Source organism: Antedon mediterranea, chromosome 9 (genome assembly GCF_964355755.1).
Source record: "Antedon mediterranea chromosome 9, ecAntMedi1.1, whole genome shotgun sequence".
Classification (NCBI taxonomy): domain Eukaryota; kingdom Metazoa; phylum Echinodermata; class Crinoidea; order Comatulida; family Antedonidae; genus Antedon; species Antedon mediterranea.
Genome location: NC_092678.1, coordinates 5,442,394 through 5,469,365, shown reverse-complemented (window position 1 = coordinate 5,469,365; position 26,972 = coordinate 5,442,394). Strand labels below are relative to the sequence as shown.

At 32.7% G+C, this 26,972-nt stretch overlaps 3 protein-coding genes and 1 long non-coding RNA gene across 4 annotated transcripts; 2 read left to right on the top strand and 2 right to left on the bottom strand.

Moving 5' to 3' along the window:
* Positions 1-5,266: 5,266 nt before the first annotated feature.
* Positions 5,267-7,584, bottom strand: LOC140059413 (uncharacterized). Its single transcript, XR_011847180.1, has 3 exons — positions 7,561-7,584; positions 5,656-5,738; positions 5,267-5,332 (listed from the first exon to the last, which is right to left on the bottom strand). It is a non-coding gene; the product is annotated as an uncharacterized lncRNA (long non-coding RNA).
* A 4,224-nt stretch (positions 7,585-11,808) lies between these two features.
* Positions 11,809-15,069, top strand: LOC140059387 (uncharacterized). The gene is made up of 8 exons (XM_072105274.1): positions 11,809-11,838; positions 12,263-12,307; positions 12,648-12,794; positions 13,149-13,418; positions 13,613-13,910; positions 14,102-14,587; positions 14,731-14,798; positions 15,019-15,069. The coding sequence occupies exons 1-8, from the start codon at positions 11,809-11,811 to the stop codon at positions 15,067-15,069; spliced, it is 1,395 nt and encodes a 464-aa protein (XP_071961375.1).
* Positions 15,070-15,250: 181 nt separating this feature from the next.
* On the top strand, positions 15,251-18,261 carry LOC140059261 (uncharacterized). The gene is made up of 5 exons (XM_072105128.1): positions 15,251-15,342; positions 16,368-16,588; positions 16,718-16,856; positions 17,048-17,179; positions 17,361-18,261. The coding sequence occupies exons 1-5, from the start codon at positions 15,332-15,334 to the stop codon at positions 17,524-17,526; spliced, it is 669 nt and encodes a 222-aa protein (XP_071961229.1). The 5' UTR covers positions 15,251-15,331; the 3' UTR covers positions 17,527-18,261.
* A 2,882-nt stretch (positions 18,262-21,143) lies between these two features.
* LOC140059385 (uncharacterized) lies at positions 21,144-22,383 on the bottom strand. The gene is made up of 3 exons (XM_072105270.1): positions 22,155-22,383; positions 21,632-21,949; positions 21,144-21,403 (listed from the first exon to the last, which is right to left on the bottom strand). The coding sequence occupies exons 1-3, from the start codon at positions 22,381-22,383 to the stop codon at positions 21,279-21,281; spliced, it is 672 nt and encodes a 223-aa protein (XP_071961371.1). The 3' UTR covers positions 21,144-21,278.
* Positions 22,384-26,972: the final 4,589 nt, after the last annotated feature.

Below are 26,972 nucleotides of genomic sequence, written 5' to 3'. Positions count from 1 at the left end.
TTTTATGATGAAACGGCGCAACATTTAACTTAATCCACTTGTAGAAACCCAGTTCAGCCTCCAAACGTGTTATTCAGAAGAAGAGACAAAAAGGGACTAGGACGCTAGCAAAGAATAAAACAAGATCCAAGCAGATAGTATCTACAGTGTCAGGTGATCTACAGCATTCAGAATTGCCTAACCCAAATAAGGTATGTCATTTGTGTATTTTGTCACAAAACACTTCAATTAATATCCACCTGTGTGTGACCAGGGAGATGCAAGTCTCCCTGGTGTGAATATACTCAAATCAAGTTCTGAACAATAAAGGAAGATGATGAAATTGAATTTTTGAATCATTTGTTCCATTAAAAAGTAAGGAACTCTATGGAATTCACCAGACTATTTTCAGAGTCAGAGAATAAAAGTACTGAATTTTACATAGTTTGCGTTGTTGTGTTGGTGCCCTCATTGTTCGTAAACTACATCAAGCCCAGATATTCTACAGTGAATGAATTATGGCGCAAACTCATAAATTACAAACCTTCAATTCAGTAATCGTTAAGTTACAAGTTGACCAAAAACAAGCTTTTTTGATGCATAAGATTGAGTAGCAGCGACGAAGGATGCATCTCATTAGTACCTCTTCTGCTACTGACGCGCCAAACCAAATACTGTATAGCGCCGCTACAGTTACAAAATGGCATTTATCTTAAAGTTATTTACATGCAGGTTTCATGAAAATTACCTTTCTTTTTATGTATTACAAACAGTAGTGCTTAAATAGGAATAGGAACATTTTTAAAGAAATTGAACCTAAAATTGTAGTTTTGTTGTATGTAAAGTGACCTGATACCAGTGTTCTCTGAAGCAGGTTTTGCCAGCAAGATTTACAGGAATAACTTGACTCCTAACAGGAATTAAATACACACTCTATTAGTTTTGAACATTGACCAAAAGTGATTGATCAATTGATTTTAATTGGATCAATAAAGAGAACACTGCATATAGTACTTGTATATTTAGTTAATTAACATAATGCTTGTTGCTGCACACTGTTGATTAAGCTCGTCTTTAGAGAATAAAATTCATCATAATTTTTAAATATTATGGTGAGTAGATTTTGGCCCTTTTTTCTGATATAGTAATGATGAATTTTAACAATAACCAATCAATTATTTTGTAATTCAAGTAAATTGTATAGCCTCAAAGATTTATATCATAATTTTAATTTCATTTGTATGCTTGCATTCTTTTTTAGATATAAGATGAAGAAGACAAAAGAAATCATCAATGAATCACTAAGCACCACAGAACACCCTCTAGGTTAGATTACATTTAAATATTTATTAAACTAAAATCAAAAGAGGATTCAAAGGAAGGTTTTTACTCAAATAGGAGATCTTTTCAAATATTGGAATCACCTTCCAATTGAGACTCTTTAATTAAGGTGCCCTCTAGTAGAAATGCTTCCAATCACTTTTTATTTCATACAGTCCAATCCCTTTCACATTGCCGGACTTTACACATATCTGGGCAATGTAACTGAGTTTGCTAGGTGATGTGACAGGGTTAATGTAACTTGTCAATTACTAGGATGGATAAACTATATTGTGTTTATAAACTAACAACAGAAAGTCAAGAAGATAATTTTATCTTGTATTTTTGATGTTTTTATATGAATGGTTTTATGCTATATTTGTTTTTATTGTGTTTTCTTGTTATTATGACGAGCAATGAATTTCCTTTTTGAGGATCAATAAAAGTTATCTTATCTTATCTTATCTTAGAGAGTAGAGTAGTAAATTATAACCCTTACACTAAGTCAGGATTGAACCCTAGGATTGGAAGCCAAGCACATCAAGCTATATCTCCACTAAATGCCCTCCCCCTTAAAATTAGAGACCACCACAAAATATAGCTTGTAAAAGATGCAAACTGAATGGATTTTTTACTGTTTGAACCATTTACTTTCAGAAGTCATTGATTGTTGTTCAGCCACCAAAACCATTACCACAGTAGAAACAGCACCTGATGAACCAATCCCACAGCAACTGTCAAGGTACAGTCTTGTCAATGTTAAAATAGATGTGAAATCATTGATGAAACAGATTAACTATACTAACAAAAAGAAGGTAAGGACACTGGACATTGAACATTTTTAATTCCAGATGAATTTTTTGTACACTTTTTAAATTCTCACTCTTTAAATACTTCACAGGTCCTTGACTAAACTATAAATACTGTAGTATATAAATAATGTTTTACAATTTAATGTACAGATTAAACAGAAAACTTTAATTCTGATCATACAAGTAACAAAGAATGTATTTAGTATGAATGTTGCATTAAAGTTTTAAGTGATTTTATTCAAAATAATTATAAATCATGAAAAATCTATTCTCATTGTATAAAAGCAATATACAAACTAAAAAATTATTGACTTCTTGATTTCAATACTTAATAATTAAGTAAATTAATCAATATTTAATTTTTATTTGTAAGTATATATATATACAGTAGTTAAGTTGTATTCTTTTAAGAATTGTATTGTATGATTGCACATTTATATATTTTAACACCCCTTGTTTCCATTTTGATGTGTCTTATTTTGACTTCAAGTTTAGTAATTCAGTATTTTCACATTGCCTTGTCCATAATTTGCTACAGATAATATTCTTCATTTCTTTCCTTACATACATCTTCAAGATCCAACAATATTTGTTCTGTTTCTTCTTCAACGTTAGACACAATAGTTTCTTTGTGCACTTCAATAACTCTGATCATCCTTACATGTGATTGAAAATGTGCTTTCTCATCCATTATAGAATGAAATATAGTTTCCATTTCTTGCTTGACATCTTCAGCTGACCTGATCACTTCAGTTTACTTGTGTGTTGAATGCTTCTATAGCATCACTCATTCTATTATATCATGATCTTCTTTATATTATAACTCATAAAACATCTTGTCTTAACAAATTTAGTATGAAGGGTGTAGAAAAGATTTATGTACAGTTTTAACTTTTGACAACAAGTAACATACAAACAAGCTTTTTTGTTGATTTTATGAGTTTAATACACACACTGATAAACATGTAGATGTAAATGTATATATTTAGATATTGATCTTAGGTGTATAAGTACAGTAAAAGTATTCTTACATTATTATTCACATTACGTTTAGAATAAAGATAGTTCCAACAGTACATCTATTTTTTCAATTAGTTTATTACTTAATTGATTAATTTTTTTGAGAATTTTGAGAATGTTTGCCGCACGAGGTTTTTGAATGATCTGTATTCAATGATCAAATTGCTGTTCATGCTATCTATAAATCTTTTAAAAATAGAACAGTCAATTTTCCAAATGAAATATTCTCACCATCCAACTCATGACATTATTCATTATTTGTATTAGCTATCAAATTGTCATAATTAATATTTACTATTCCTAGTCATTTGATTGGACGTTTTTAAATATATTATTTTCATGAAAGGTAGCATAATGTTTATTCTATAGTTCTAAAATGAAAACTTTTCCAATTTATGTTGCTTTTCACCCACCAATTCCTCTTGAGCAGTTTGCCAAATTTTTAAATCTATATACTGTAGATTTTAAGAGACTATTTAGTAATTCAAAATTTTAACACTGTTTAAATCGGCTACTGCTATTGTTTGTGGTCTGTTGGAAAGTACAACGATTCCAAACGGATATGTCAGCTTATCATCGAGAGTATCTATTCGTTTTAGGAAAACACCATTTTTGTCAAATAATTGTAGTTTTTTCTGACTGGATATTATTATGTTTTCATTCATGTCTGTTACTATATAACAGGGAGATATAACCTTTCCATCTTCTTCACCTTCACTTACAAGTGTTTTAATAAAGGTACCATTTGCATCAAACATTTGTATTCTATGATTTAAAATATCAGTAATCATTAGCTGATTTTCCCTAGTTAAAGTAACATCACATGGACGTTTCAATTGATCCAAATCTATCTTTCCCAGAAGGTTGCCATCATTAATAGTAAACATGCAGACACAGTTAGCCTCACTGTCTGCAACATACAGAACTTGTGTTTCATCGTTTACCGTCAACCCCCTCGGATGTTTCAATACCCCTTCACCGAATTGAGTAGATTCTTCATATTTATCATTAAGCATCACAACGATCTGTCTTCCTGCATCACTGTACACAATGTGACCGTTACTCATGTTATGCATTCTACTGACGTTAGCATGTTGCGCCAGATGAATATTTGCAACAAATTCACCTGATTTTGTAAACTTCAATAACTCATTACAGTTGCTTGATACTAATATACAACATTTAGAGTCTAACAATATATTTGATACTTTATAGTCATTATTTTCTTTGTGTGTATCTATGTTGTTAATGATATGTACAAGTCCTAGTGGTTCCACTTTGATCTTCATTGGTGATCCTTTAAAGTGTGCTACTCCAGCAATGACATCCATCTTCCAATCACCTTCCTTATCACATCTTGCTTTTATTCTACACTCTCCATTTCCCATGTGTTCTACCTCCGTAGCAATCTTTTCACCTGATGGAGTTATCAGAGTAGCCGCTACTTTACATCTATCACTTTTATCCAGACTTTCTGCTTTCACTTCAAATGTTTGTCCCTTTGATACTGTAATGGATCTATCATCTTTGTTAATGATGAACCTACTATCAATACTTGTGATGTCACCAAGGCCTTTTGCAAGAGCATCATCCAGTTCGGTATTAAATGTGAAGTTTGGTTTGAGATTATTTCCACAAGATGAGTATCTGGAATTCATTTCCTTTATGTTTTGGTTGACTGCATGGATATTTGTATTGATATCATCAAGTGTTTTTGTCTTTTCTGGTTTGTTCATTGTTTCTAAACTTGACCTCTTCAGACTTTGCACTTCCATTTGATGTGATTCTAGCTCTTTCACTTGACCTTCGATGGCATCATTCCTTTGCTTACATACATCTTCAAGATCCAACAATAGTTTTTTTGTTTCTTCTTCAACTTTAGAAACAATAGTTTCTTTATGCATGTTAATAACATCTCTGATCATCTTTACATGTGATTCAAAGTCTGCTTTGTCGTCCATTATAGAATGAAATGTAGTTTCTAATTCTTGCTTGACATCTTCAGCTGACCTGATCACTTCAGTTACTCGTTTGTTAAATGCTTCTATAGCATTACTGATTTTAACGATACCATGATGATCATTATAACAACCCTTAACACATCTCCTACATACTCTTTTGTTACAAGTTGTACAAAATCTTTCTACTGTGTGGTCTGGATGGTCTTGGCAACAGGTACCTTGCACTTCTTGACTTGACATCTGTAAAATAATAAACGATTAAGAATTCAGTATTTTGATTTAGGACTCGGGGATGAAAATTTCTAGTGTGCATGCAAGTATTATGAGTTTTTGTTTATATGTCACTGACAATTTCGTAAATAGTTTGCTGATTGACTTATACTGTGCATTTATATAACGCTTCTGCATATGTATTTTGTTAAAATTCAATAGCTTGTACATCAATTACACTGTTATCTATTCCTGCCTGGCAGGCTGCTCTGTGTGAAGAGGTGATTTTTTGCATCATATACAGTAAGTCTACCTGTAAATAATGGTAGTAGTGAATACATTTAAAAACTTACTGAAGCAAGACTCTGTGTAGGCTTATGTCTTATAGTACTTGCTGTTGGGATTACAACTTCAGTTACTTGTTGGCTCATTGCACCTAAACAAGATTTGCAGTAAAGGTTGTTTTGTTATAATTATCGATATTCTAGTAAGGTGCATTGTATAGTGCAGTGCCGGCTGATACCAGTATAGATAACTGCATCGTGCCTGCATCATTACCGATAAAACTATCCAGAAATATAACCAGTATACTGACTTCCAGTAAGAAAGGGTCAAGGTATGTCCGGCCAATAAAACTGTCCACTAGCGATTATGGCGACGAATTTTTATCTTTTTTATTGTTTGTTTATGCTATGCACCCTATTTTCATCACTTGCTTTTTAGTTCTTTAATGTTTTTATCGGAACATTTTAAAACAGTGGAAGTATACACACATGGGCTCCCTTCGCGAGTTCTGTGAAAACAATTTGCGGAGAGAAAAAGATTTGACACAGGATACAAGCAATGCGGCGAGAGTTGTATTCAAACCTCAATCTCACGATCAGTAGTCAAACGTTCAACACACTGCGCCACACGCCTCACATAACATTCCACTAAAGTTAAACAGTCTTGTATCAAAATGCAATAATTTCCACTTTTCAAATATAAGCATCTATAAATATAAATTTGCGTTACGGCAAAATTCAGTAAATCGCGCGTTACTTCTAGAATTTTTACTCGATGGTATATAAAATTGGTTCATACGTTCGCCACTGATTTTAACCACCTAATGTAATCCTGTTTACTATTAAGTTGAGTTAGATAATTAGTTATTGACAACTAAAACGAATTTAGATTCAACGATTTGCCCCAAATAGGGGTGTTTTTCGATCGAGGTATACACTGTCTAGTACAGCATCATTTATGTTGAAGACAAGCTGATTTTCTTTAAAAAATAGTATTTTGATAGATTTAATATATATATTTGTATAAACGTATTGCTTAGCTATAAATGGAATCCCAATTCCAATCTCTCTTCCACAAGCGTCTATTCCCTCAGACGTCGTAATAACACAAAAGCAAGTACACAATTCGATTAATTTCTTTCAATCTGTGCTGCAGAGGTTGGGTATTTTTTAAACGGATAATGAGCTACTGTAACGTTTTGAATGTACAATCAACTTTATTATTGCAGTTAAACCACCACCCACACCACCTTCAATGGCATGAGTAGCGTTGTAAAGCCAGTATAGGAGAGGCCTACAGTACGACGAAGGTGGTGGGTTAAGGAACCAACTTAAGTATAAATTGGCTCTAAGAAACAATTGAAAACCATTAGGCCTACTAATTCAGTTGAGTTAAATAATTATTTATTGACGATTAAAGAGAATTTATAATTTGGCCCGAATAGAGGTTTTTCACAGTTGCTTCTCAATGTTTGTATTAATTAATACTGTAATTGCAAAAAAATATAAACGTCGTAGTGGTGTATCGTTTACATGTACTTTACTATTTCAATCGACTATGACGGTGATAGTTTCAACAAAGTATTAAATCGCAGTGCTTTACTGTGAGTGGTACAGGTATATTATTTGTAAAACATGAAAACAATTAATAAGGATAAAGAATATATTAAAAAATTTTTCCTCTTTGCACCCATCCTCTTTCCCATCCACAAATTAGTTTGACTCAAACAATTGGTCTCATTTTGTGACAAGTTTCTCTTTCAGAAGTAATTCCCAGGGTGCTAATTTTAGTTTAGTACATAAATCACCCTGTTTATTTATTTGTTCCTGTAAACGACATGTATTATTGTTCTGCGGTATGTACATTTAAAATTGCCATTTTTTTATTACGCTGAAATTACTTTTCCTGGCAGTAAATGCCTAAAAAAGAGTTTTTTAAGTGTAATTCTAGTTTTGCTTCAAAATTCAACTTACCCTTTCCTCTTAGTTTTATGAGAACATCCTGGTATTCATGCTCATCTATTTCTGTTTCCAATTCACTTGCAGGATATCCTAATATCTCTGCTAGATCTTTCTTTAACTCTTTCTTGACATGACTTTCCCATAACTTATTCAAACTGCTGGCATCATTTACAAAAAGGTAGAAGATTATAGACCCCCTTCCATGACCTCCAAAAAAGGCTCCAAATTTTTGTTTGAAATATGCTCCCAGGCCTTGCCGTTGCTCCACATTTGAAGTAAGAGGTATTTCATGTTCTGAATTCTGTTTTTTTACTTTCACTTTCATAACTAAAATGATACAGATATTGAATTATTTAATTGTTTGTTTTGTTTATCAAACACAAAGTGTAATGAAAATCATTATAACTGGTTGAATCATAATCTGATTTGATACTTTACAAAAAGGAGAATTGATATTTTTAATTTGATAATCCAAGTACCCAAGTCAAGATACAAAACACATGCAAATATTTACATGTGCATAACTTTTAATAATATTATTTTGACTTCTACAGTATGGGATGGGACAGTTAACATTATTAAAAAGAGATTTAGAAACTTTACCTTCTGCATTTAATGTGTTCAGGATCATATCATAGAAACCACTTTCCCAACTGTCGTTAGCAGGTACTGCTTTGAAGGAGTCTGGTATGACATCATCCTTGTTTACTCTTGCTATAATAAGTTGTAGTTTTTTATTCCCATATAGCCATCGTTCAAACATAAGTTCAGCAACATAATTTGAAACATTAGTTTTTAGTCGTGATGTGAAACCTACTAATACCATCTTACATTGCTTTGTAAGATTTGACATGTTTCCAACTGCACTAAATGAAAGGTTCCAGTCTTTTTGACTCAGGCATTGAATATCTGGTTTTCTTCTTTTCAGATCGCCTATAGTCTTTTTTACCCATTTATCATCATCACTGACAACATATAAATCATGTAGTTCTAAAAATGTAACATTAAAACAGTTTAAACATCAACCTGTGCTTTTAAATGTAAATGTGGGGGAATAACCATACAACACATACAACTTTATTCTCCCCGAAGATTCTCTTTGTGTCAAGTGCTGCCACCAAACAGCGCTCATTCATCAACAGGGCTAAGATGGACCAGTACACCGGGGTAACCCCCTACTCTTCCAAAAGATGTGTACACTGGACCTTCTGTTTTAAGTCCTTATCCAAGTAGACTTGTTCAACCACCAGAACAATGGTCGAGGAGGGCCTTGAACCTGTGCTGATTGTATACTGTAGCTATGGTTTGTGGCGCCCCTGCCTTAACTGCTTGGTCACTTGACGTGACTTAAAATGATAATGATGATGATATTAATAATGTGACTCTTGTAGAGTACAATTTTACCGTCTTTAATAGATTCTTTTGACTGTGATTTGAATGCATCTTGTACGTCTGTATGATGGGACTCAACATGTAGTTCTGGAAATGTAAAAAGAAATTATTTATTCTTTTTAAAAACATTTTGATAAAAATGATAGAAATGATGATGAACAAGAATTATCTTGGAACTTGACATGGATTGAAGTAAAAAAAATAGTACTGTCTTAATACTTAAGACCCACCTGTGAAACAAACCAATTTTATTGTTGCATGGCTTGATAAGATTTTAAAAATGTTTATTTAGATACCAAACCACAAATGCAGAGTAATTGATGAAATCATTGGATTTCATGTGTCCATATATAAGTTATAGTTAAGGCCTGTATTTTAATGATAGGAATGATAATGATAATAATTATTTTACCTTCTTCCATGGGATCAACATTTTGGGATGCAAATGCTTTGGAATGTTCTTGTTGATCTACACCAGAAGATTCACCTGTGAACATAGTAGTTTTATACCAATCTTTTGATAAGGCCTAATTCTAAACGTCCTTCAATAAAATGAAAACTGGAAAATGTTTACTGTATATTATTATAAGAACCAGTGTTGACTTAAATCATTTTGATAAATAAATAATATTGCCTCTTTCCATGTGGTCACCAGACTGCAGTGTGGATGACACAGAACTGCCTTGTTCATCTATACCAGAGGATTTACCTGTAAAATGTAAGGATAGATATGTTTGCATTAAGCCCTATATATCCTTGTCATTAAATGGACAGTAGGAATATTACTTTGCCTGCACCTTCATTGTTTAATATTTTATTTTAATAGTTTTATATAAAAAAGTTACCAACCGAGTAAAATATCTCCTGCTTCTTTGTCAAGTTGTTTTGCAAACCTTTTCTTTGACACTTTTGTATCCACCAACTGTTGGCTTCTTTCAAGCTTGAATACAAGATCCCAAATATTCCCATAATTATGATGATCCAGCTGGTACGCAGCAGCAATTCTTGATACTTCAACTGCATTTGTTGTTACAGCTTTATAAAGATTTCTACGAAATTCGGTAATTGGTTTGGCCTTGATTTCATTTGCATTTTCATGTTCTTTTTTAAAATTATTAAGGTAAGTTAAAACCTGAGGCTTTTCTGTCAGTTTAGCAATTTCAATCAGAATCTCCACATTTGTAGGGGGATAAGAAATGTGACGTCGGTCAATGAGTTCATTAAATAATGTCTGCCCTGTGTTGTTTTTTTTGCCTAATAATGCTCCAGAACAGTGGTCCTTTAACAGAAATCTTAACTGAAAATATTCATCACCATCATATTCTTTACTTATATCTGAAAGTAAATCTGCAAATTCGTCTTTTGACATTTTCTGGAATAGTAAAAATAAAGAATTATTAAAATAGTATGACAATTATAAAGTCAATAATACAGTGACGACGATTAGACGGCGCGGCTGGTCTTTGCGTGTGGACGGGATCAGTCCTCTGATGGTGGTTTATTGAAAGATCTCCATAAAAAAAATATTGTATAAAATTAATGTTTTTGTTTATAAATGTATTTACTCTGTTTTTCTTTTGTACCTCAAATTTGATTTAATTAAGTTTAACCGTGATCAGCTTTCATTTAATTACAGTTGTCGACTTCGCTCCTCTAATGGTCCTACCCGACTTTTCGTTCCATGACCTAATCGGAAAGCTGGTGACAATGCTTGTTCTGCCACTGCTCCGCGGATCTGGAACGTGCTTCCTGTATTTAAACGTCAACTTAATAAAACTTTTCTTTTAAATTAATTACTAAGTATTGTTAGGCGCTCTGTTCTTTGTAGGGCGCCATATAAAAACCTGAATAGAATAGAATAGAAATGATAAACAGTTTCATAATGCCACTACCTAGAAATTGACAATAGTTGTAAATTCCCCAAGTTACAAATATAGTGTTATAAGCAAGTATGCTTAAAAATGTTGCTGTAGTATCCACTAAGGCGTGAATAACTAAGTCTGTATAATCATCTAAAATACAATACAAAGAATTTATGGTTGCTTGAATTTAAATGGATATTAGAATATCTAATATACAATACAAATAATTTATGGTTTCTAGAAGTCAAATGGGTAGTAGAACCAGGGAGGTATGGTAGAACTGTAATGTTTTGTTATGCAAATTAATTGACAGAGTGAGAAATGTTAAGGTTACTAAGTTCACTTTCCCATAAAAAATAAATTTAACTTTATTTAACAGTAATTCAAAATAATAGTAAACAAATTAAGTTTATATATTTACAATTACGCCCTGATTGCTGCCAATTTAGATTAGAATAAACAGATAGTGTGACTGTGGTGGATCACCAAATATTTACAAACTTAACAGTTTTTGCACCTAAAATAAGGTGGTGATACATTTATTAATTGCTCCTTACAAAACACTAGTATTCTTTTTGACTTTACATTTGATCTGAATTGTCAAACCCTCTATATATATATATATATATATATTTTATTAGAGAATGTTGCAGAGATCATTAATTTCTACACCAATTGCATATTACTTACCGCTGGTTTCAATTTCACTTCCGCTCAGAATCGTTGCCAGGAATACAGTACATTGAGTATTAATCTATCCACAATACATTCTACCTTTCCGACCGTAAAGGTACGCCTCAAAATAGCAGAAGCTTTACAAACTGGAAATTCCCTGCTATTTATATTATGGAAAATGATGTATTTCATACAGTACTTCTAGTCTGGAATATTTACACTTTATGGCATTTAGTACCGTTTTGAAATTGTATTATGTATACTTTGTGCCAATTTATGTTTATTTAATGCAAAATACTTTATTTACTTAATGAAATAGGTACAGTTCACAATGGATTCTAAATTTTCAATGAGGTGCCGAGTACAACATTGTGTTTAAAAAACATCAATATAACAAACATCAATATTAATTCTGAATATATATCTGCATGTTTGTATACCCACCATTTTTGTTTGTTTTCTGTCAATACATTTCACATTTATTATTAATTATTAGAATATTTCAAGATAAACATCTCATGTTTGAATTTTTATCTTAGTCCATTCACATATATGTACCATACAAAATTAATAGGCATTTAAATTCATGACAATTAAAAACTGTGACTTTTTCCACAGGTAGCACCAAAATGGAGACTTCTGTTCCATGAGTTTTGTTAATGTGTGTGGCCAGAAACAACTCTCATTCTTAGTACTAATCAAATATAATTATATTAATTATTATAATTTGTGAACATGACTAAATCTACATGACATTATCTTAATTTTCTTTAAATTTTAAATAGGCTGTTAGTCACCAGACAAGTGATACAGAAACCAAGATAAATGAAGTAAGACTTGTTTTGTATACACAAGCTCTAATCAAAATTATCATCTTATATTATACAGTTAAAGGTTAAATATAAGATTTGATATCCCTGAGGGAATGATATTTTGTTAGAGGGAAATATATATTCTCTCGAACAAAATATCATTCCCGAGGGAATATCAAATCCTATATTTTACCGATATAAAAGGTGATATCTGTTATATTATATAGCCAATAACAAGTAGAATATCTACTGCTGGGTCGGGTAGCTAGGCCTCCTTTATGTAATAAGCCTGCCTAGTTAGGCGTTGCATTCACCTTACCTTGCGAAGAATAATATACAGATAATTAATTAATTGTAGAAACCCAGTTCAGCCTCTAAGCGAGTTATTCTGAAGAAGACACAAAAAGGTACTAGGACACTAGCAAAGAACAAAACAAGATCCAAACAGACAGTATCTACAGTGTCAGGTGATCTACAGAATTCACAGTCAACTAACCAAAGGAAGGTATGTCATTTGTATATATTTTAGAAAAGGAAAGAGGTTTTTTGTAATTTATTCCATCTAAAAGTTCCTAATATCCACCTGTGTGTGACCAGCAAGATTTAAATCTCCCTGTTGGGATTATACTCAAGTTCTGAACAGTAAAGGAAGATGATGACATTGAATAGTGAATCATCTGTCCCAATAAATGTAAGGGACTCTATGGATCAACTCTGTTTGAATGTGGTTTTTAAATAAGTATGTATAAATATTACCTTTTTTTTTTATTGTATTACAAACAGTAGTATAGTTTAAATAGGTTTTTATATAATTAATCCATACACATTTTATTTGTATATATTTGTATTTTGTAAACAGATTACTAAAAATGACACATATACAAAGGCAGATGAAAGTGAAGCTAAAGAAGCAATTGTTGAATCAGATATTGCTCTCCATGTGTCATCAGATGTAGCTCAGCCAGCATCAGGAAGCCAAGCTGGCCTGGCACTTGAGCTTAAGTCACAGACCTCACCAGAGGCAGAGGGAGTTGGGGCTGCGCTTGTATTGGACAGTAGCAGAGAAGCTGAGAGTGATGCTACTACTGATGTGTGGAAACTGAAACCTTCATCTGCTAGTGGTACTGAGGTAAATATTTGATTTTCTGTCTAGTGGCGATTTAAGCTCTGTCTCAACTATCAAACTAGTTTGACAAAAAAGGTGTGATGTGCCCAAATATTGTATTGATATGCCCAAATATGATATTACATTTTTTTTCACATAAACTTTGATAGTGTAGACAGAGGTTAAAGTCTTGATGTTGTTTTTATTTCCCTTTTAAGGGAAAGGAATCTGATGTCATCTCAGTGATAAGCATTCCTGATGGGAAATTAAAAGTAGGACATCCTTCAAGTGCAAAGAGTAACGATAGGTTACCATATGGAGAGAAGATGGAGAAAGGGAAGAAATCAAAAATGACAGAGAAACAAATAAACCAGGAGGATTCAACAGAGAGAAAAGGATTAAAACAAAAGAGGAATTTAAATGATAAAAGAAAATCAAAAGATAAGTTACTGAAAGATGGAAGATTTGAAGGAAAGCAGAAAGAAGAAGCAGACACAAAGAAATCAAAAGATACAGGTATGGAACTTGGAATTTGAAGATGCACTGTGTATCTCCTTAAATAAAGACAGTGAATTGACTAGCTTAGGTTTAGAGAACATATACAAGTTTTACAGCTAAAAGAGACAGTGGATCATTTTAACAAATATTCATCGTGCATACAGTATATATAGCTATAAATATATTATATTTTATACTTTCAATTGTAGGAAGTATGTCATTTTTAAAAGCAGCCTCAAGACTTTCCATCACTGAGAAGTACAGTCTTCATAAAGCATCAAGGAAGTCAATTAGTAAAGAAGAAAGCAGGCCTAGCTCAGCCTCTGTCACAACAAGCACTGAGTACCATACAAGCTCTGCCATCTCGAGTAGAGCAACCCCTGCAGGGTATAAGCCTAGCTGTATAGATACAGATGATCCAAACTTAGATGAAGAAGAGTATTTAATAGAAGAATCTAGGGATGAGAAAAAGAACACTTCTAGAAGACTTAAGGAGTCTAAAGGCTTAAAATCATTAATAAGATTGCAACAACAGAGTACAGATGAGCAATCGTATTTTGAAGAAGAAAGTGGGGTCAGAGGAAGGTCAAAAGAAAGTCTTATTCATCCATTGTTCTCTGACATGAACATGTGTTTGAAATCTACCGTAGATGACGGGACAATTGCGAGACCAAACACAGCGGAATATGGAAACAGTAACCCTTTAAATACTTTATTTTTTAAATGAAAGATAATATGAAACATTTTGTGTAGTTAACAAAATCATGAAACAAGTTATAAAATATTCTTATAAGTATGTTTTTAATTAATCATCATAAATTATTTTTCTTTATTAAAGGAAGACGATATTCTTTAGAGCGCCCTCATACAGTTGCGACAGGAGATCTTTATGCCTTACAGGATGATGTAAGATTTATATCTGTTAATAATAATAGTAATTAATAATAATTTACTGGATTACACTATGCTGTGGGAAAAACAAAAAGGTTAAATAAACAGTCAGAGAGAAATACTAATTTGCCTGAGAGAAACATTCAAGATTAGTAAATATATATGTATAATAAAATAAAATATGTTTTTTCTTTAAAAAAAAAAAAATATGATTTTGTCTTTTTTTGTCTTCAAGATGTCATTTGATTCGCATTACTTACAACGAAATATCAGTTTGCCAGGGTGAGTTGATGACACTAGTAAAGTAAGGTTTTTTGTACACATGTAATTCCTAAAAAAGCAGTATGCAGTTAACATAATCTATATTGGTTTTACTTTTTGTAAAGTAATGAGGATAAATACAAATAGTACCCATATGCTATGAAAAGATTTCCAGACGGATTGATATTAAAATATGAAATAAATGAGCTTTTTGTTATTTATACAGAAGTCCTGTTGATTTATTAAGAAACGATGGAACAAGGTTTGATGACAACTGGCAAGATAGGATGATAGAGAGGTAGGTACATTTACTTTTTCTAATAAAAACGTTTACGCCCGTATTCTTAAACCGGACTTTAGTCGTAGTTCGAAGTTCGACTTGAAAAAGTCGTAGTTCGAGCTATTACTTCAAATTCGATTAAAAAACGAAGTAGTCGAAGTTTGCAGTTCGACTTAATGAAGTCGAGCTTTTAGTCGAGTTGCACACGTCTGGGTAACAAAGGCTATTCATTGGCCAATGACAAGAGAGTATTTGAGGAGCAGACGAAATTTTGCGCATTGATATCACTTTCCATTTTCTTACAACACTTTTTACGCATCAGGACTATATACATGAAAAGTAATTTTAATCATTAATTATTAGAACAAGATCAGTATCAATTTAACAGTGAAGTACTTTTGATTAACAACAAACAAAATATTCAAAATATATTCAGGAACCATGGCGGTACGGTAACTTTTATATTTTCTAGGCCACCAATAAAGTATGATCGCGATGAACCACGCACTTCATCGCGTGACAAGAAAACGCTAGGCCCCTTAAACATTCCATCGCGTGGTGAATTTCCGCATCTGCCATTGTCGCTATGGCGTGACGTAGTTCAAGTCGGACTTGCGCGAAGAAAATAATGTAATTTGTATACGGTTGTAAATAAAGATTATTTTCATTATTACAACTTATACCAATGTATACTTAATTAAGCTAATATAAAAATAGATATTTCATTTTTCAATATATGGCCAATATAACAACTCAATGACTGTTACGGTTTTCATAAACATCGTTTAATAACTATTTAGTCGACCATTTAGCCTGCCCCCTCCAGGACTAAAAAAATCAATCAAAATTCGTCTCGATTTAGTCGAGGTTGGCGTGAACTAGTCGGCGATTTAGTTGAAGTTCGGTTTATGAATTAAAATGATGTCATTTTTATAGTTTTAGCTCGAACTACGACTAAAGTCCGGTTTAAGAATACGGCGTTAGTTTATTTAAATTTTACTTATGTAAGCTAAGTTTTAAAATGTTTTTCTTTTAAAATTTAGGAATCAACTACTTCGTTTAAAAAAAGCAGAACGTGCTCGTTTTGCATTTGAAAAACGTCAAATAATGGAGGAGCATCTTAGGCAACGACGAAAGTCACTTCTGGGCCATCATAATTGCGCAGGTGACATCTCTGAGCAGGAGGCTCATCTAATACAGCGTCAGAAGGCACTTAAGGGCCATCGTAGTGGCTCATCTGATATCCCTGACCAAACTAATACGTGTGAGTTTTTTTTTTACTCTAGAATTTTACAGTTTATTTGAAATTTATTTGGAATTTTATAATAGTGTATTTTGTTTCAATGTCATATTAATCTAAGCAATAATACAAGTTTTTTACACTATTCTACAGATTGCCTAACACGTTCAGATAGTTCACTTGATCTATTTAAGAAATATCAGTCACCAGCAATGAAAGCACGTCCTGGTACACCACCACAACCTAAACACTATAAAGAAACAAATGATCTGAGTCAAGAAATGGCATACAGGTATGGATGTGTTTTCTACTTTTGAGCATGCTCAGTACAAACTATTTATTACTGTGTGTAATATGATGTCATCATTCACACAATACTGTATTTCCTGTCTTATGTCATTTATCCTATATGCTTTGAAATTTCATCTCTTCATCCTCGTTTGTGTTCCAGTTTACTGAGTAAAATTGTAAATTGTTTTTCAGGTTTCGTCTAAATAAACACCCAAAAATATTGAGAAGCTCAAACAAAGAGATGTTTGAGAAGGCTGATGGGACATCAGGACCAATGCTTGTACGGCGCCCTCACACACCTCAATCCATCCCAAACAAGGCCAAGTATGACTTGTATCAATTAGTTACTATTCATATTTTTATCTTTATGAGAAGGATCATCATCACTATGGCTACCATCAACATTATCATCATCATCATCAACATATTATCATCATCACTCACAACAAAACTGAATTTATGTGGTGAAACTTCATTGCTTTTTGTTTGTTTTATGCACTTCTAGATTTGTTTTGCTCAAGCCATTTCATCCAACAGCCAGACTGACGCCTTCACCACTGGAAGAACATTTACTGATGGAAAGATTTCCAGAGATGAGAAGAAGAATCATCCATCATGATGAGCTTGAAAGGAATATTCCAACACCAAACGTTTTGGTATCCTACTTGTAAAAATGTTTATTTTTGTATAATTCTCCTGAATGACATGCACCGCAATTTTTAAGTGTGTTTGCCAAAAAACCATATCATACAAAAGAATTGTTTTTCTTGTCAAGAATTAATTAGTGTATTTGTACATATATTTATAATTTTCCATGTTCCATGTGCAGTGCAATAAAAAGACAAACTTTTTTATTTTGAATGAAAATTATAACTACTGCTTTCATAACAATCAGAATACTAAATACCATATTCTGAGGTTGTATAATCTATTTAACTTTATGTAATTGTTTTTATTTGTTTCTTTATACTGGGGGACATCTTCAGTAAAAGACTGTCCTCCCAGAGACCCCAGTGCACATGACCATGATCAGCATACCGCCAGATGATTCCTACTCTTTTCCAATAGTGTACTGTACATACTGTATTTCTTTATACCGAATTGTGTAAATGAGCAATTTACACACAACCACTTGGTATGCTATTACTTAAGTTGATTATAAAATGCATATTTTGCATTCATAACAATTAATTCATGATACACTTAATACTGTTTTTGTTTATTAATATTTGTAATAAGTATATAATTATAAAGGAAAATGGACCTAAAATTGTAGTTTTGTTGTGTGTAAAGTGACCTGATACCAGTGTTCTCTGAAGCAGTTTTTGCCATCAAGATTTACAGGAATAACTTGACTCATAACAGGAATTAAATAAACACTTTGAGTTTAAAACATTGACCAAGAGTGATTGAACAATTGGATCAATAAAGAGAACACTGCATATTGTAATTGTATATTTTAGTTAATTAGCCTAATGCTTGTTGCAGCACATTGTTGATCAAGCTCATCTTTAAAGAATAATTATATGGTGAGTAGATGTTTGCCTTTTTTTCAGAAATAGTAATGATGAATTTATTTTACGCGACCAATCAATTATTTTGTAATTCAAGTAAATTGTATAGCCTAAAAAATTAATATCATAATTGATTGATCTACTGACAGAAAATGTATTGACCATTTACTTTCAGATGTGAAGTCATTGATTGATATTCAGCCACTAAAATTGTTACCAGTAGAAACAGCACCTGGTGAACCAGTCCTGCAGCAACTGGCAAGCTACAGTCTTGTTAATGTTAAAATAGAAGTGAAATCACCGATGAAACAGTCTGTCATTGTCAACCCTACCAGCAAAAAGAAGGTAAGGACACTAACTAACTAAAGTAGAGTGAAGTAATCCAACAACTGTATGTAGCGGTGTCAGTTATTTGTTTGTCTTAACATGTATAGGAGTGTGCCTATCTGTTCACAAGGTAGTATTTATGCTGTTTCGTATGCTCATCTATTACTGTAGACCTTACTAATTGCTCACTAAAGACGCACAACTAAAAGATCACATATCAGTTCACAAAGCATATTTTGTACCTTATGGCTTTATTTTATATTACTTTTTCCAACTAATTACTGGTTTCATTATAAACTTTTCGCTACATTCCCTATGACTAAAATATAAATAACATATAAATAGTCGTGTCATTTTTAGATAAAACAGAAAAATATGAATTTAATATTTGATTATACATTATATTACATGTAGAGTAGTACAAATATTGCATATTGCATTATTAAAGTTTCTTGGTTATTATCAGTGAATGTTTAAAATATTATATATTATTCTAAGATTACAGCAATTGCAGCAGGATAAATAATGTTTCATATTTACATATGATTCAAGGTGAAGTGATTTTTTAAAATAGTTTGGTTGTTTAGTAATTAAATATTTTCACATTATTCTTTCCACCATTTGCAATGGCTACTCTCCTTGGTCTATCGGATATTACACTGATTCCACATGGACTATTAATGCCATCATCTATGCCATCTATTCGTTTTATGAAAACACCATTTTTATCAAATAATTGTACTTTATTCATACTGGTTATTATTATGTTTTCATCCATGTCCATTACTATTGCACAAGGGTACATAACTTTCCCATCTTCTTCACCTTTGCACACAAGTATTTTAACAGAAGTGCCATTTGCGTCAAACAGTTGTATTCTATGATTACCACAGTCCGTAACCATCAAATAGCCTTCCTTGGTAAAAGTGACATCACTCGGGTAACACAGTTGACCCTCTTCTGTACCCTTTGAACCTATCTTACCCAGTGGCAGGCCATCATCAACATCAAACTTAAATACACAATGAGAAAACATATCGGCAACATACAGAACTTCATTTTTCACTGCCAAACCACATGGAAATTCCATTATTTCTTTGCCAAATTGAGTGATTTCCTTAAATTTGTCATTGCACATTACAACCCTCTTTCCTTCTGTGTCGCTATACATGATATAACTGTTACACATTTCATGCATTTTACTGACGTTAACATTGTTTGCCAATTGAATATTTTCAACAAATTCACCTGAATGATTAAACTTCATAATCTCATTACAACAGCTAGACACTAATATGCAACCGTCTGAGTGTAATACTACATCTGATACTTTGTATTCCATATTAACTTTGTGTTCTTTTATGCTGTCAATCGTATGTACAAGTCCTAGTGGTTCCACTTTGATTTTCACAGGTGTTCCTTTGATTTTCCCTTTTTCAGAAGTGATCTCCATCTTCCAATCACCTTCCTTATCACATCTTCCTTTTATTCTGTACTCTCCACGTCCCATGTGTTTTACTTCAGTGGCAATCTTTTCACCAGATGGCTTTATCAGAGTAGCTGTTACTTTACGTGCATCATTTTTATCCATATTTGTTATCGTTACTGTAAATGGCTGTCCCTTTGTAACAGTCAAAGATGTATCTTTTCTATCAATGGTAAATTTATCATCAACAATTTTAAAGATCTTTCTTACTTGTTTTATTATCTTGATTTGAGTATTCTGTTGATTATATTGATATCTTTCAACCTTTTGATTATTTTCATTGGTATTTGATGTGCAATAGTCTTGTGTTTTTGTATTTACTGGTTCTGTAACTGATTCCTTTACCGGTTCTGTAGCGGATGTCTTTACCGGTTCTGTAGCTGATGCCTTTACCAGTCCTGTGGCTGATGCCTTTACCGGTTCTGTAACTGATGTTCTTACTGGTTCTGTAACTGATGTTCTTACTGGTTCTGTAACTGATGTTCTTACTCGTTCTGTAACTGATGTTCTTACTGGTTCTGTAACTGATGTTCTTACTGGTTCTGTAACTGATGTTCTTACTCGTTCTGTAACTGATGTTTTTACTGGTTCTGTAACTGATGTTCTTACTGGTCCTGTAACTGATGCCCTTACCGGTAATAATTGACCCTGTTTATCAATAACTGGTGGAAGGACTTCTTTATTCTTTACAATATTGTGGATTATATTGGTGATGAAGTTTTGTGAACCACTCTGAGGATTAAAGTGACATCCTGCATACATGGTATTTCCAATGATAGTTGGAATGTAGAGTATTTGCACTTGGTAGTGTTCATTCCTATTCTCTTGTGTTTCAATGAATTTTTCATTTTCCAACGTTCCAGATGTCTTTAAGAAAGAACAAGATATACATCATTGGATATAAAAGATATAAAAATAATAATGCAGTTTTGTTTTTTAAAGTGATTTACATAATGCTCAACTGTATGAACTGACAAATATTGTAGTTAATATATACTCTTTGTATTTTGAAGAAATTGAATTACGATACAACCCTCTTCCCCCAAAAAATCTCAACCGTAATTGGTGTGATGAGGTGTGGGGCGGTTGTTGCACTTTACAGAGGACAGGTAATAAATGTTTTGAAGAATTTGAAACTTACTGCAACAGCCATTTCACGTTCATCTAACCTTACAGTACTGGTTAATGCAATGACACCTTCAGTTTGTCTGCTTTGTGCATCTAAAAAGTTGCATTAAAGATTATTTATTAATTAATATCAATATTAAATATTAAGATTGTGCATTGTTAAAATCGCAAATTTTAATATAACTAATTGTTTTAATTTACTTTTAAAACTGACAAAAAAATTAAATAAAAGAATTTGATACTAACTAACAATAACATGGACAAACTACAACATTTTAATGATCGAAAACATAAATCTTTGTACTATAAAATCAACTATACCTTTTGCCATTAGTTTTCTGAGCACAATCTTGTATTCATTCTCATCTATGTCTGTATCGAATTCATTCATAGAATAATCTAATATCACCGTCAGATATTTCTTTAATTTTTTCTGGACATGACTTTCCCATAACCTATTCAAACTGCTGGCATCATTTACAGCAAGGTGAAGGATTATAGATCCCTTTCCAATACATCTTAAGATGACTCTGAATCTTCTTTCGAAGAACTTGCTCATATTTGGAAATTTCTTGACACTTGAATTATAAACAGGTTTTTCTTTTTCTGAATTCTGGGGTTTTACTATCACTCCAATAACTATAAATATACAAATAATAAGTTATTACATATTTTTTATTAAACACACAATGTATATGAAAAACATCATAATATCAATTGTGATAGAATCATACTCTTGTTTAAACATAACCACAAGATGAACATGTGTATATTATTAAATATGACTTTGAAGTCTACTATGGCGAATTAAAAAGAATTGTTATTAGATATGGAATAACTTTACCTTCTTCACGTAATGTGTTGAGGATCTTTCTATAGAAATCCTTTTCCCAACCTTTGCTAACAGATACTACTTCCAGGAATTCTGGTATGAATGCATCCCTGTTTATTTTTGCTATAATCAGTTTTAGTTTTTCGATACTTGAACAATTAGTCCATCGTTGAACCATTAGTCTAGCAGTATACTTTGAAAAATTTGTCATAGGGTTTGATGTAAAGCCCACTAATACCATTTTACATATTTTAGAAAGTTTTGACATGTTTTCTGCCTCACTAAGTGAAGGGTTCCAGTCTGCTTGACTGAGGCATTGAATATCCTGTTTTCTTTCTTTCAGCTCCTTTATTACTCTTTTTTCCCATTCAACATCATCACTTACAACAAAGAAATCATGTAGATCTAGAAATGTAACAATATTATACAGATATAAACAAAGCATAATAAAAGCAATGTATGATGTGGAATACTAATTGACATCAAAATGTAAAAGATTACCATCTGTGTTGAGACCTTTAGACTGTGATGTGGATGTGTCTTGTATTTCTGTATGAGAGATCTCAACTGTAAAACAGAGCAAATTATATTGTTAGCAACCTTTAGCATGACAAAAAATGCATAAAGAGCAGAGCACCATTATTATGGGATAAAAGTTGTTAATGTGTAATAATAAAGTTATAGTTGTTGGTTGCCATGCATTGTGTATGACGGGTTGCAACTGTGAAACAGAGTCATTTTGTTGTTGTTATTGTAGCTTGTCTACATATTATGAGAGATGCCAGCCACAAATGTTTTTCTTTCTTGTGTTATCCTCAGTTCATTCAAGTATAATATGCAATTGTGGCTTATTACATTCTGAAAGAAATTAAATACCTCTTTCCATTGTTTCATCAGACAGCGATGTGGATGCCTTGGGCTGTTCTTGTTCATCAACACCTGAAGATTTACCTGTGAAAAAGTAGTTTTGTTCCAATTGCTAGTCATACTTCAATAAAATGAAAACCAGGTTATCTTATTATCACAATATTATTGTTTTTATTTTTTATATATGATTACTACCAAGTATTAATATTAAAAATTATACAGTGGCTAAGAATGTATTCTGCTGTCGGCAGTATCTGATCATATCATTATCGTTATTGATTTTTAATTTTTTGTGTAATTACCAAGCAAGATATCTGCTGCATCTTTATTGAGTTGTCTTGCAAACCTTTCCTTTGATTCCTGTACATCCTCCAGAAGTTTGTTCTTTTCCAGCTTTAATACAAAGTCCCAAATATTCTTATATTCTTCATGTCCCAGTTTGTAGGCAGGAGCAATGTCTGTTACTTTCTTTGAATTTTTTCTTAAAGCATTATAAAGATTTTTGCGAAATGGTGTTATTGGTTCGCCCTTGGTGAAGTTGTCGACTTTCTTGTTGACTTGATCATTTTTAAACTTCTCTAATACATCTAAAGCCTCTTTCTGCTTTGTTACTTTAGCAATGTCCTCTAGAATGTCTACATCCAATGGTTTGTAAGAAATGTAACCTCTTTCCTCAAGCTCATTAAAGAGCTCAAGTGCCGGGATGTCATCTTTGCCTAACAATGCTCCTGAACAGTGGTTAAATAGCAACAGTTTCAGCCAAAAGATTCTGTCACCTTTATACACATTACCTAATTCTGAAAGGAAGTCTGCAAATGTTAGGTTGTCTGGTGACATTTTCTGGAAGAGGAATAACAAAAGACTTAAAAATATTTAAAATAATTCAATTATAGAATAATAATAACAACTACATGGTAAAATATAAATTCAAACATACTTTTAGAGACTAAATTCTCTTTGAAGTTTAAATGATAACACAATGTACAATCCATAAAAAAAATAAATGAAAAGACTAAAGGAACTTAAGAATGTTAATGGTACAGTAGTTGTAAATTTCTCAAGTGACAGAACTATGTTGTGCAGGTTAAATAAACACAAATAAATTAGTGCAAAATAATTCTTATAGGTTTTGAATTCACAATTTTAATATCATGTTCCATACTATTTTAAATAAGATGATCCTTGTAATGTACCTGTATGGTACATGACAGAGTATTTTTTGTTATTTATACTGAAAATATTTACTTTATTTACTTTCCCACTTCCTCCAATGCCTATACTAGTTTGTGAATGATTAGGTTAATTCCACACTAGTCTATTTTTTAAGGTTATTTTTTTTTTATTATAATACCATGTTGGTATATTTTTACTTTCCTTTACTCTGAATTTTCAAATGTCATGTAGTATTGAATGCTGTAGAGATTATATTAATTCCTACACTAGTTATTGAATTTCATGATTACTTACGGTTTGTCAGCTTCTGGAATCTTCCAAATTGAGTATTGTTATTATTTTTTATGATGAAGTAATATTGGTTGCAATACATCTACAGTACCTTTCTTGGCCTTAATAGGCCTAATTACATTTTCAAGATAATGTACGCCTTCATAGCCTTTACAAGCTGGAAATTCCCTCCTATTTATATTATGCATAATAATTGCTATTGATTATTGAATCATACCAACTAGTTGGTGTCAAGGGTCAGCTATTATTATTATTCAGTACAGTACCAAACCTTTGTGTTTATTATCGTATTACAGAACAATGATAAGATATATCTACTGTAGTATTTCTAGTCTGGAATATTTACACTTAATATGCCATTTACATAGTACCATTTTGTATGCTACATTTTTATTTAAAGCAGCTTACTTAATTTACTTAATGTAATGTACCAATAAGTACAGTTCACGACGTATTGTAAAATTTCAACAAGGTGCAGAGTACAACATTGTATTTATCAAAACAAACATCCATATAATGGGACTATAAACTTTGATAATTTATATACAGATGCCCACCATTTTGTTTGTCTTTTGTCAATACATGTCACACTTCTTAGAAGAAAAATTATTAGAATATTTCAAGATAAATATTCACTGTGTGAAATATGTTTTATTTTACTATGTGTTTTATTTTAATACATGTAAATGATATACTAGTAAAGCTAATAAATTTAACCAAGTTTTATTTTTTCTTACTATTTCCATGAGTTTTGTTATGTGTCTGGCAAGATGCAACTTGCAGCTCTCTTTTAGTACTAATCTGATATACTGTAATCATATATTAATCTCCTTGACATTTTATTATTTTTGTTTTGTTTACATAGGCTGTTATCAAGTGATACAGAAATCAAGATAAATGAAGTAAGACTTATTTTGTATATACACAAACACCATCCAAAATTATTATTATATTCATATAATATTCTACTCAAGTATTAGCTGCCCCTCCTTAGTTGCCCCTCCTTAGTTGCCCCTTCTTAGCTGCCCCTCCTTACCTTCCCCCTCCTTAGTTGCCCCTCCTTAGTTGCCCTTCTTAGTTGCTCCTCCTTAGTTGCCTCTTCTTAGTTGCCCCTCCTTAGTTGCCTCTTCTTAGTTGCCCCTCCTTAGTTGCCCCTCCTTAGTTGCCTCTTCTTAGTTGCCCCTCCTTAGTCGCCCCTCCTTAGTTGCCCCTCCTTAGTTGCCCCTCCTTAGTTGCCTCTTCTTAGTTGCCCCTCCTTAGTTGCCTCTTCTTAGTTGCCCCTCCTTAGTTGCCCCTCCTTAGTTGCCTCTTCTTAGTTGCCCCTCCTTAGTCGCCCCTTCTTAGTTGCCCCTCCTTAGTTGCCCTTCTTAGTTGCTCCTCCTTAGTTGCCTCTTCTTAGTTGCCCCTCCTTAGTTGCCCCTCCTTAGTTGCTCCTCCTTAGTTGCCTCTTCTTAGTTGCCCCTCCTTAGTTGGTCCTCCTTAGTTGCCTCTTCTTAGTTGCCCTTCTTCTTTCAATTGACTTGACACATTATATTACATTTTTCCTGTATTTCTGTTATAATGTGCTGTACACTTTCAGAAACTCAGTTTAGCCTCCAAACGTGTTATTTAGAAGAAGACACAAAAAGGGACTAGGACGCTAGCAAAGAACAAAACAAGATCCAAACAGATAGTATCTACAGTGCCAGGTGATCTACAGCATTCACAATCAACTAACCCAAATAAAGTATGTCATTTTTATATTATTTTAGATATATATATCTGTACTTGCAGAAACAGATTACTACAAATGACATTAATAATACAACGACCGCCAACTTGGTAATAATATAGACAATACTCACACAGATAATACAACTGAATAACCGATACTTGAGGTATAACAATAATGTAACTTTATTAACAAAGCAAACAGTAAACATTCGTATGTAAAACAACAACAACGAGGGCTCATATGGAGCGCCGTACGTGACATAACAGCCAAACTGGCGTGACTACCTTTTTTTTTTTTTTTCTTTTCTCAAAAAAAACAAAGTCAACAACAAAAACGGCAAATCGGGACAAACTGTGAATCATATATAAAAAATTGAAAAACGAGCTTTCATCGGGTAGACTGCCCTCCAGCTTGGGGATTATTCTGCCCCACAATACTTATCAGGAATCACTTGTCAAGTACAAAATCGTTAAGATGAGTGGGTAAGCGATGACTGCGAGTAGATCGTCTGGGTTCTATCACTGGTGGTGGAATAACGACTTTATGAAGGTCGGTGAGAGGGCGGACATCATCAGAAGCAGCAGGAGTTAAGAACTCTGAGTCGGTACCAGCAGGCAATGGATCAACCTGGTAAGCGTGATCGGCTGGGGTTGACAGCTCAATAGGTATTTCTGTACGCGGTGGCTCAGGAATTTGATAATCATCATCGCTGTTCGAGTCCTCTTGGTAATAATGTTGCGATCGAGGAGATGGTGACGAGGGAACCTTGTAGCATTCCGTACGCT

Coding starts and splice junctions, on each gene's coding strand:
- LOC140059387 (XM_072105274.1), top strand. CDS start 11,809: ATGGATTCTAAATTTTCAATGAGGTGCCGA. Junction 12,795..13,148: donor AGTCAACTAACCAAAGGAAG/GTATGTCATTTG, acceptor TTTTGTAAACAG/ATTACTAAAAATGACACATA. Junction 13,419..13,612: donor CATCTGCTAGTGGTACTGAG/GTAAATATTTGA, acceptor TTCCCTTTTAAG/GGAAAGGAATCTGATGTCAT.
- LOC140059385 (XM_072105270.1), bottom strand. CDS start 22,383: ATGGTATTAGTGGGCTTTACATCAAACCCTATGACAAATTTTTCAAAG. Junction 21,950..22,154: donor CAACACATTACGTGAAGAAG/GTAAAGTTATTC, acceptor GTATATTTATAG/TTATTGGAGTGATAGTAAAA. Junction 21,404..21,631: donor CAGAAAACTAATGGCAAAAG/GTATAGTTGATT, acceptor GCAACTTTTTAG/ATGCACAAAGCAGACAAACT.
- LOC140059261 (XM_072105128.1), top strand. Junction 16,857..17,047: donor AGTCAAGAAATGGCATACAG/GTATGGATGTGT, acceptor ATTGTTTTTCAG/GTTTCGTCTAAATAAACACC. Junction 17,180..17,360: donor TCCATCCCAAACAAGGCCAA/GTATGACTTGTA, acceptor ATGCACTTCTAG/ATTTGTTTTGCTCAAGCCAT.